Here is an 11,204-nt window from a genome sequence, read left to right as displayed (position 1 = left end):
TGCCTTGATTCTTGGATCATGATTCCAACAAGTAACAATGATTTGAGAAATAAATTCTTGTGGTGCTGCTTTACCTGACATAATAGAAAGATATTCTAATAACGTCATAAACCAATTTAACATAATATAAAATGATAAAACAATTCCACCAACAGCATCTAACCACCAAAAATAATAATATCCAACGATTGACATACACATACCAAATGTATTAGTTAAAATATCATTTCTATGATCATCAGCTAATGCCCCTGCAGCAGGATTATTTACTGTTCTACAATATAAGTATAAACAACATTTGAGGAAGATAGTTGCACCAATTACACATATAGGAAACATAGACATTTCAAAGTCTGAACTTCCAGACAATAAAGTTTGACCTGCATTTGTTAATAATTGAATTGTTGCTGTAAACATAGCTGTAGCAAAAACAATAATACCTAAAGGTTCCATTCTCTTTTTACCAATTGGATATTTAATTGGATTAGGTTTTTTCATAAGTAATGCAGTAATAAACATAACAGCTCCAGAAACAATATCAAGGCATGAATCTAAAGCACTTGCAATAACAGTTAATGATCCTGAAACTATAGCAGCAACAATTTTGACTATACATAAACACAAATTAACAATGAAACTTCCATAAATTGCTATTTTTGTTCTCCAGTCAGTAATATCATCTTTATCATCAACTGGTACTTCAAAGAGAGAATCAACAAATTTATTTTGTTTTTCATAAAATTTCTTTAATTTCTTATTTTGTTTAGTCATTGGTCTTGAAAATTTATCTTTTTCTATTTTCCAACTATCATCTATAGGATAATACTCATTTGTCTTAGATGGCTGCATCTCAATTTCTTTGTCACGAATAATTTCTAAGTCTTCACTATTCTCTCGTTGCATCATTCAACTCCAAAATGTTAGTTCGTTTCATTTGAGTATTAATTCCACCTTTTGTTTTATATAACAGATTTAACGAAATTATTGAAAAACCTAACACAACAATTTGTTATGAGAAAAATCAGAAAATAGCCATTTTTCTCTATAAAACAACTTGTTGCATGAATGTCAATTCCTTGAATGAACTTAAAGAACTAAATTCTCAACTTTTTTATTAAGAATGTCTGACCCACAACCATCTCCTTTGTTCTTTCAAAATTTTCTCAAAAAAGTACTTGAGTTGTTAACTAAGTCAACTGTTTCGTTACAAATTAACATTGAGGATTACTACCATTATTTATCTACACAAATTCCAATTCTTCGTTGGGTTGAATTAGAATATTGTATTAAATATCCTTTGAAAATTCTTCAAATAGATCAACAACATATGCCATTGTTTCAATTTCCCAGAATGGGTGAATGTAAAGCGTATATCTCTTTTATTGATAAATTGCCAGAGTCACAAAGGACTTTATTAATAAAAAAGATATCTCAATTACCGATGTCAATTCATGTCCCTGCGTTAGTGGTTGTTGGAAATGAAGTAATTCCTGATTCAATCTCTTGGAAAACACTTTGTGAAACAATTTCGGTTTATGAACTTCCAACACAAAATTGTAAAACAATCATATCTCATCTTCGCAAGTTCATCGAAGGAAATATACCACCCATTACTGGTCCAGTGACATTAACACAGGCATTAATTCAACAAGGTGTTGAACCGAAAAGTGCTATTTGGGAGCTTTTTAAACAAAATTCGACTAAAGCCCAAATTTCTTTAGAAAAAAGTATCAAATTTCCTGAATGTAAAAATCCTTCCGAGCAACAAGATAGGTCTGAAACTGTTGAAAGATCTGTAGAAACACCAAATAGGTTTGACAATGGGTTTACTGCACAAAGACCTGACTTTCCTACAAAAGAAAAAACACAAAGAGAGTCACAAAGAGAAATAAGAGATGTAATTCGAGAAGCAATTAACTCAAGAGAAGTACAAAAAGAATCAATACCACAAGAAAGGTTAACTGTTAGAGAACCATTCCAACAAAGAAATTTAGTTGATATTCAAAAACAATCAGTTCAACAACATAGACCTGAAGTATTTACTGAATATCAAACAAATGGACATAGGAGAGATTCTATACCATATAATAATTCTTACACAAATGAACCTCTTCCTTTTCTCAGAAGAGATAGTTTTGGTCAATATCCAACCCAAAGAACTTTTAGAAGCTCAAGTGGTTATACTCAGAATAAACCAGTAGATGTTAATACTTCTATGGAACACTTTGACCCATTACTTAATGTAAAGAAAAGAGATCTTCAAGCCAATGAAACTGGGCAACTAACACCATTGGATTATGATAATGTTATTGATGTGTTAAATGAACAACCAAAACTGAATTTACTATTTGACTGATGTATAGAAGTGGTTCTTTACTATTTTTATTTTATACAATACTTTCATTTATTATTTTCTTTTCAGTTAATATGTTATAATTCATTGTATAAAATTATCAATGAAATTTCAGTTTTTAGATAGATTCTAAAAATAAAAAATTCAATTAATTCTATTAAACAATACAAATTTCTATTAAATACTCATTCTAATGTTTTATACCATAGCACTTATTCTATTCTTTCATTCATATTTTTTTTGTTCATTAAGAAAGAAATAAAAGATAATAAAATATTTTTATTGTTATATAAATAATGATTTTATCTTGATTCATTAAATAATATTCCAATAAAATATTTTAAGAATTTATTTCCATTATTGTTATTCAAATAAGGTTCGTTATTAATAATATCAGAATACATAACTAGAAAAATCTGATGCATTTGATTCTTGCAAAAGTATATTAAAATAATAATAGATTCATTAAGTACTTTCTTATTCTATACAACCATCAGAAGACTCATTAAATATTAAAACTAAAATGATAATTGAATTATAAAAACAATTCTGTCAAGAAAGAGTATTCATTTCTCACTATAAAAAATAATTAGGTGGTTATAAAAATAATTAAACAAAAAGTTTATTGTAAATATTAAAATAGAATGTATATTGTTTTTTTTATTGAGATGAAAATGATTATATTTCATTTGAAATACATCAACTATTTATTAGACAGTTTATGAACAGAGTGATATACTTTCTATTACTTCATAGTATCTAACGCAGTCAGTAATATTACAATTCCTTTTTATAATAGTTTGTCTAGGAATTTTCATGAAGAAGATGAGTGTATTTATTTTAATAACATAATGACTTAATATTGGTATTGGGTTATAACTAAGTGGCAAATGAATAAACTTTTCGTTTCAAACTATAGAAAATAATTTCAAACATTTTTAAAATATTTTAATGTTGATTTGTTTTAACTAATTAACTTTTTCTCTTGCATTACTGCATGTTTATTTATTCAAAGTTATAAATTAAAACATGTATTTAGTTATAAGTTGATATTGTTAATTATGCACTTCATTCAATTTATCCATTTCTTAAATTAGCTAACAACCAGTCTTTGCTTTTTTTCAATATTATCGTTAATGTAGTATTTAATACATTTTCTTAAATAGTACCATTAGTGCTTTACAGTCGCTTGTTTATTTTTATCATTTTCTTAAAATTTATTTATCTCTATAAAATTGAATAGCGTTTTTAATATATTTAATGATTTACATAATATATTTAATGATTTACATCTTTATGGGTTATAATATTTTAAATTTGCCTATTATTTTTATTTCATCGTCTTTAGAGCTTTCTTCCTTCTGTAATTCACCGAATTAAAAACTTTATGATTATTCTATAATTGTTTTTTTTTTACTTTTTAGTTGTTTATTGGTTTATTTGCACCCTCCAAACTAGAGCATTATTTTTACTATTTACCTTCTTATTCTTCTTCTTTTAGAATATGTAATAGCAATTTTTAATTTCATTGAATTATCTAGATGGACTTAAACAGTTACCAAACACATTTTTTTTAGTATGTTCATGATAAAACATCTTTCAAAATACAAAACAACCACAGTAGACAAATGTTAATTTATATTATAATTATAATTAAATAATATTATATTTTTTTGTACCTCTTATATAGAATCTTCTACTTTTAATGTTTGAAGCACCCAAATTGTCAAACAATATTTATAGAAACCTAGTCATTCAGCAATAGAAAGAATTTATACAAAAGAATAAAAAAAGATTTCGAGAAGAGTCGAAGTAGACAAACAAATCTGTCATTTTTTAAAATAGATAAGACAAAAATGACTTGAGAAAACCAATTAAAAAAAAGTATCTTCTATACATTAAATTTTGAAATAAAAATATAAATATATTCTGAGATTAGCATTCTGAGATATTTTAATGACCACACACACTTCAACTGAATCCTGCTTGATAATACAATCAAAAGAGAGGATTATTACTGTTGAAGATTGGAATGGATTGAGAAGTTGTACTTACTATTTTTGGTCTTCTGTTAAAGATACTTTCTTTTTTGTAAAAAGATTAGTACTATCCTTCAAACACCCTTTGCAAGCATTGAAAACTCTCTTTACTAGTCCAATTATTTGTTGTTTTATATTTATGATTATTTGTGGATTACTTAATGGCTTATCAATTTCTTTTGCACAAGAATTTCAAAGACAATGGTACAGATCACATCCAACAGTTCATTTTAAAGAATTTGTTTTGGATGATCTTCTTTTTTTTGTCTTTTCCTTTAGAGATTTGATTGGATTTGCAGATAAATATCTTGGTTTTCTTGTTGTAGTAATGGTATTTAGATTCCTTTTATGTAAAGGAAGATTAATAGTATTAAGACGGTTTGTTACCTTGATGGGAGTAATGTTCTTAATGAGAATAATTTGTGTTTATATGACACTATTAAATGATCCTTCTATCAATTATTCAACAGCAACAGGTAATCCATTAGTTGAAAGTTTTCTTATTTCAGGAGGTATTCATGTATCAACAGTAGATAAAATGTTTTCAGGACATACTGGTTCAATAACATTAACTGGAATGTTTCTAATTTATTATCATGATCAATATCCTATTTTTCATTCTAAAAGACTTCATTACTCATTATCTTTAACATTCAAAATTATTGTTCTTTTATATGTTGCATGTGGTTTATGTTTATTTACTATAGTACGTATTCATTATACTTCAGATGTATTTGTAGGACTTATTTTAGCTTCAACAATTTTTTGTCTCTATCATTCTTATATTCCACTTGCACAAACAAAAAATAATATTTTTAATTGTATTCTTTGTTGGATTGAGCAAGATGCCGATGATATTCCAAAAATTCAATTTATTAAACAAGAACCAATTCAAAATAATACAACATTATTAGAGTCAATTGAATTAGAATAAAAAAAAATACTTAAAGAATTAATTCCTTATTTTTATGGTTCTGTTTTGTTCATACAAAAATTTGATTCAAAACGGAGTTAAAAAAAGAAATCAAATTATACAAGACGATTATTAATTCTAGTGGGTTTGAATTAAATTTCCAAATGGAATATATTTTGTAATTTCATCTGTAAAGGCTTCTAATACTTTACTTTTTAGTCCAAAAAACTCCATTAATGAAATAATACCATTTAAAATAGAAGTTGCCATTAAAATTTCAAGGTCTTTCATTTTATTCTTTAATTCTATTTGAATTGAATTATAATTTAAAACCATTTGATTAGGTTCTTCATAAATTTCCTTTTTACTTTCTTTTAATCTTCTTTCTAATATAAGTTTCCATACTTCAATTTTTATTGGAATTTTACGTAATTTAGTAATAAGTTTTTGTCCAGAAGCAATTGCTATTTTATCACTTATGTCAATAACCCATGCTAATGTCTCATCATCATTTTCCTTTAAACAAACATCACTTAATTCAATAATAATTTTACTAAGTGTTTCAAATCTGGCTTGTTCTATTAACCATGTTTGATGAGCAAGTTGTTCGAGTGAATAACAGATAGAAATTCTTCCTCTTTGTGATTTAATTGTATCATTGAATTTTGTTGAAGACATTGTATTAGGTTTATAAATCCATTCAACTTCATTAATAGTATTATTATTTGGTATTTTTCTTTTATTCTCTAGTGTTGGAGGAATATTTAAATAACATTTTACTTTGTCAATATTTACTGTCTTAAATGCTGAAGCAATCCAATCAATACTTTGAGAAATACCTTTTTTTCCTATATGAATTGAATAAGATAAAGAATCAATTTTTGAACATATCTCATCAAATGAATATCCTTCATAAATGCTAATCCATTCATTAAACTCTCCATTATTTTTATATAAATATTGACAAAACATTGGCGTTTTACTAAGAGTTAATCCAAATTCAAACCAATCTTCAGGTAGTGATAATAACCATGAATATTTATCAAAAAAAACTTTGGGACAATCAGATATCCAACTGTATGCTAAACACGATTTTGCGTTAATCAATAACTGTGCCATAAACCATCTAAAAGCTATAAAATAACGAGAATCTTTTTTTACCCTTAAATGACCTATGTTAGAAAGAAGGGATGAAGTAACAGATGGAGGTATATTGATGAAAGGACCATAAATAATTCCTTTATCTAAGTCAACAGATATAACTCCTGGACGAATGATAGATTCAGTTGATACTACTCCAATAAAATAAGAAGATAATGTAGTTATTTCATCTAATGTGCAAGGAGCTTTACAAAATGAAGTATATTCAAATGGAACAATAAAGTCTAATAGTTGTAGTAATGCAAAAACGACTGTTGTAGTACATTTAGATGTTAAAATAATTCTTTTATTTATTAACAAAGCTAAAAAAAGTCCAATAAGTTGAGTTGGACCAAGAGAATTAAGTAAAATTGAAGGAATATGTAAAGATGTGTAAGAAGGTAATGATTGGTTATGAATGAAATAATAACAAAGATGATAATATGGTTGATTCATAGTAATTTGAAGAGTTGTATCCATTTGATTATAAATAATATGATATTGATTTCCATCAAATATAGGACAAATACAATTTGATTTAATAACTTTAATAGTCGTATTTGGTATTATTCCTTTTCTCCATTTAAGAATTCCATTTTTAAATAATGACAATGATTGAATCTTTGTTGTATTTGTAATATAAACAGATGAATAAATTAATGTTTCACCAACAATGCTTTGTGTTTGAATTGGGTATTTTTTTGTTAAAGAGTGATGTGGAATTAGCTTAATATAAGTATTTCCTACACACTCATCATGAGTAGTACAAAATGATATAGTAAATCCATTTGGTACTTCATTAAAAGGACTATATAAAATAAGTATAATATTATTTTTTAATATTTTAATTAATATTTAAATTGAATCAAACATTTCATATAAAAATGCGTTATACCAATAATTTTCCATTGGAATAATAACTTTAAATACTTTTGTATTAATTCTAACAAGTGCATAATAATCTTCTTTTCTTTTATCAATAATACAATTATAAATTTGAAACTGAATAACACATTTTTCTTGTTTGTGACATAATTCCATTGTTTCTTCCTTCTTAAAAACTTTAGTTCTTTTAAATTTTAATAATCTTATGTTTTTTTAATTACTTTTATTATCTTTTAACTTTCTTTGCAAATCATTCAAAAAACAAAATTATTACTTGAAAATAACAAATTTATTTAAAATTAAATAGTCTAACACCATAACACTGAAGACATTGTTGATTTGACTTCTTTTACCCATATTGGTAAAGACCATTGATATAATTCATCAAAGTCTGTTTGTAACTGATTTGTTGATATGTCATCAAATAATTTAGTGTTTAATAATTGTGCTTCAGATAATGAACAGTCAGAAAGAATTGGTAATACTTTTTCAGAATGATTAATCAATATTTTTAATTTAGACTCTTGAAGATATTCTCTATAACTATCTTCATCCCATATTTTAAATGCATCTGGTAAGTCTAATGAAGAAATTGGTCGTTGAAGAATTTGTTTAAGAGAATCTAACGAATTTACTAAAGAATAAAGGAGATTAGTATTTCTGTTATGTAATAAACGATGAATAATTCTTCCTAACAACTGGAATAAATTAAAATTATTTGATGTGAGTTGGTGTGGAGATGAATATAAAATAAATGTTGAAATTAATGCATTTGATGCTGATGGAGATAAATCTGTTGCAAAAAGAGATGTATTATAAAGAACTGCTGATACTGATGAAAGAAGAGCTGGTGGATAATCTGGATATAAATAAGGTAATAATAAATCAAAAATATTTGGTTGTGGAAATGATGTTTGTGATGTCTGTAATAATCCTTGCATAACAACCATTAAACTATTCTGATCTGTTGTTGTTAATAATGATAAATGGTTTAATAATAACGTTTGGTCACATTCTTTGAATGATAAATAAGTAATAAATAATGGTAAAGATATATTCTTCAATGGTCTGGATAACAGTGCAGCAAAAGCATCTTGTGTTGATAATGAAAGAAATGATGTCTTAATTTGATTCTTAATACTATCAGAATATAAAAGTAATGTCAGTAATAATGAATATTCATCAGAATAATCAAATGAACATTTCATCACTTTCATTAAATATTGTGAAGAGAGAGATAATGAAAGTTGTGGTTGTTTATATAAAGGTTTAGATAAACAAAGAAATAACAATGGATTATAATCTGGATATGAACTAATTACATATAATGTAAATGATTCAAGAATATTATTTGATAAAGATGGTAATACTAGTGGAAGTAATTTCATGATTAAAATGATATGATTTGAACTTTCATACCAGTCTCTTTTTTTAAAAGATGTTATAGCATCACTAATAAATTGGATACACTTGTTCCGTATTGACTCATGACTAATAAAATTTTGATATAATTCTATTTGTTCTTGTTCTTCACATCTAATAGTAATCGATTCAATGGAATCAAATATTTCTTTGCTTTTACTCTGGTCATATTCTTCAATAATTTGATTGATGTTTTTAGATATTCCACTTCCCATACAAAACTTTCTCACAATCTTGAGATTTTTTCATGAAATTTTAAATATTGATTTTTTTCTAGAGAAAAAATATCACCTATTATTGTTTTATACAACGAAAATAAACAAAATTTTATATTTTTGTTATAAAACACAAAATTCTATTTAAACAATATAAACACTTTGAATCAATGAAATGAAAATTATTATCCTTTTTTTAATGGAAATATTTTTTTTATTCAAAACAATTGAATTACAAGAAAATAAATAAATAAATAGGGAGGATTTAATAGGTATTGAAGAAATAAATTAATCTATACGATCATTAGTGAAATTTTCATACTTAAAAACGAAAAGAATATTCAAAAAAGATTTTTCAACTTTTAATAGAGATTTATAATAACATTAATTAAAAAAGTAATAATAAAAAAATAAAAGATATTATTATGAAGTTAATTATCTATTAACACAAAAAATAAAATTGTTATTTATCTAATTTTACTTTCGTTTTTATTAAAAAGTAATAATAACTCAAAAACTATAATACGAACAAGATTAATTCATTTCAGATGAAATAATAATCAAAGAAGTAAGAATAATGGAAATGAACGGGAAAAAGTAGGATTATTAGTTAAAAATAAAAGAAAACCTACAAATTTAAAAATATTAAAAAAATATAAAAATAATAACATTATTTCATGCACCCCATTGTTATATTATTCTTGATTAGTATTTGTCTTGCAGAGTGTGACAGTAATCAATATCTCAATAACAGAGGAGATTGCTTAGAATGTGATGGAGTATATCCTGGATGTAATAGTTGTGACTCTACTAAATGTACTTCTTGTAAACCAGGATATAAACAAATTCCATCACAAGACGCAGCAGTTAGTTGTGAATGTTTGTTAAAGTTAATGAAAAATATTATTATTTTAGTTTAATATTAAATTTCAATAGATTTAGATGGGTTTACTTCAGAAGACAAAACAAGTTGTAGTACTGGATTTATCAAAAATTCAAGTTCAAGCTCATGTGAATGTTTGTTTTAATTTAATTAAAACATGAGAAATAAAATAATCAAATAGATTGTTTAAATTGTGTTACTGGTAGTTGTGATTCACAAAATAAATGTACAAAATGTTTACCTGATTATTTCTTAAAAGAAGGATATTGTTATACTTGTTATAAATGTAAATCAGGAAAGTGTGCTTCTATTACAGGATGTACAGAATGCGAAACAGGATATTATTCCAAAGATGGATTTTGTAATTGTTTGTTTTATTTATTCCCTCTTTGTTAATATTTTATATTCAAATTATTAGCTTGTGGAGCTTGTAAGTCTGATAAATGTGGTGATTCTGGTTGTACAGAATGTGAAGATGGATATTATTTAAAGGATGGATATTGTACTAGATGTGAGAATTGTGAAGGTGCATGTTCAAATAGTGAAGGATGTGCTATGTGTGAATTCCATTATTATGAAGATGAAGGAATGTGTTTGAGATGTAGTCTTTCATGTAAAGAGGGATGTGATAAAACAGGATGTATTGATTCGAATTCTGCATCTCTTTCTTTTATTTCATTGGCTTTGATTATCGTTTTTATCTCCTTCTTTTAAATGAAATTTGAATAACAAAACTATTCTTTGATTTTAATAATAATAGAAAAAAAACAAAAAAAATTAATAACAATAATAAATAAATCAATAAACTAATCATGATTCAAATCACATATTTGATTTTGCATACGTTGTGTTCTTTTTAAAATTAATTCTTCTACTTTTGCATCAGAAACACCAATATCTAATTCAGAATGATTTCCTGATTCATCATCTGCTTTAAGAAGAAGTCTAGTAATTTGTTCAAAGGTAATTCTTTGTTCAGGCTCTTGTTTCCATGAGTCACTAATTACTTCTTTTAATATTTGAGGCATAGTATCACCTAAAGGTAATCGTTTTCCACTTTCTACATAATTTTTAATTTCAAATATTGATTTAAATTCTTTATAAGGTTCATCTTGGTAAAAAACTTCCCATGCAGATATACCAAAAGAATATACATCACTTGCAAAAGAATATCTATCAAAATAAGTTTCAGGAGCAGCATAAATTGGAGTACCAAGTCCTTTGTCTTCATTATTACTTTTTTTCTTTACTACTCTTGAAGTACCAAAATCAGTAATTTTTACACAACAAGCAGAGTCTGCATATAATGAATTAACTAATAAATTGTCAGGTTTTAAGTCTAAATGAAGGATAT

At 25.5% G+C, this 11,204-nt stretch overlaps 7 protein-coding genes across 7 annotated transcripts in view; 3 read left to right on the top strand and 4 right to left on the bottom strand.

Annotated features, from left to right (window-relative positions):
- The window catches only part of ENU1_176190 (cation transporter, putative), a gene marked incomplete at both ends in the record, with an annotated part of 939 nt that extends 36 nt beyond the window's left edge, over nucleotides 1-903 (bottom strand). Inside the window, one exon of the mRNA XM_008861334.1 lies at nucleotides 1-903. This exon is cut by the window's left edge and continues 36 nt beyond it. Coding sequence (XP_008859556.1) covers nucleotides 1-903 — 903 coding nt within the window.
- Nucleotides 904-1,120: 217 nt separating this feature from the next.
- On the top strand, nucleotides 1,121-2,356 carry ENU1_176180 (hypothetical protein; the record flags this gene model as incomplete). The annotated part of the gene is made up of 1 exon (XM_008861333.1): nucleotides 1,121-2,356. One exon carries the CDS (start codon nucleotides 1,121-1,123, stop codon nucleotides 2,354-2,356), a length of 1,236 nt encoding a protein of 411 aa, XP_008859555.1.
- Nucleotides 2,357-4,309: 1,953 nt separating this feature from the next.
- ENU1_176170 (hypothetical protein) lies at nucleotides 4,310-5,326 on the top strand (the record flags this gene model as incomplete). Its single annotated transcript, XM_008861332.1, has 1 exon — nucleotides 4,310-5,326. The coding sequence occupies one exon, from the start codon at nucleotides 4,310-4,312 to the stop codon at nucleotides 5,324-5,326; it is 1,017 nt and encodes a 338-aa protein (XP_008859554.1).
- Nucleotides 5,327-5,443: 117 nt separating this feature from the next.
- ENU1_176160 (hypothetical protein) lies at nucleotides 5,444-7,486 on the bottom strand (the record flags this gene model as incomplete). Its single annotated transcript, XM_008861331.1, has 2 exons — nucleotides 5,444-7,253; nucleotides 7,317-7,486. 2 exons carry the CDS (start codon nucleotides 7,484-7,486, stop codon nucleotides 5,444-5,446), a joined length of 1,980 nt encoding a protein of 659 aa, XP_008859553.1.
- A 152-nt stretch (nucleotides 7,487-7,638) lies between these two features.
- ENU1_176150 (hypothetical protein) lies at nucleotides 7,639-8,967 on the bottom strand (the record flags this gene model as incomplete). Its single annotated transcript, XM_008861330.1, has 1 exon — nucleotides 7,639-8,967. One exon carries the CDS (start codon nucleotides 8,965-8,967, stop codon nucleotides 7,639-7,641), a length of 1,329 nt encoding a protein of 442 aa, XP_008859552.1.
- Nucleotides 8,968-9,644: 677 nt separating this feature from the next.
- On the top strand, nucleotides 9,645-10,564 carry ENU1_176140 (cysteine-rich surface protein, putative; the record flags this gene model as incomplete). The annotated part of the gene is made up of 4 exons (XM_008861329.1): nucleotides 9,645-9,846; nucleotides 9,904-9,984; nucleotides 10,032-10,217; nucleotides 10,269-10,564. The coding sequence occupies 4 exons, from the start codon at nucleotides 9,645-9,647 to the stop codon at nucleotides 10,562-10,564; spliced, it is 765 nt and encodes a 254-aa protein (XP_008859551.1).
- A 92-nt stretch (nucleotides 10,565-10,656) lies between these two features.
- ENU1_176130 (protein tyrosine kinase domain containing protein) overlaps nucleotides 10,657-11,204 on the bottom strand; it is a gene marked incomplete at its 5' end in the record, with an annotated part of 3,161 nt that continues 2,613 nt past the window's right edge. The window contains one exon of the mRNA XM_008861328.1: nucleotides 10,657-11,204. This exon is cut by the window's right edge and continues 2,613 nt beyond it. Within this exon, the coding sequence (XP_008859550.1) occupies nucleotides 11,190-11,204 (15 nt within the window). The 3' untranslated portion in view covers nucleotides 10,657-11,189.

The sequence above is a fragment of the Entamoeba nuttalli genome, assembly GCF_000257125.1.
Source record: "Entamoeba nuttalli P19 unplaced genomic scaffold asmbl_7837, whole genome shotgun sequence".
Taxonomy (NCBI): domain Eukaryota; phylum Evosea; order Mastigamoebida; family Endamoebidae; genus Entamoeba; species Entamoeba nuttalli.
This window is presented reverse-complemented; position numbering and strand designations above follow the sequence as displayed.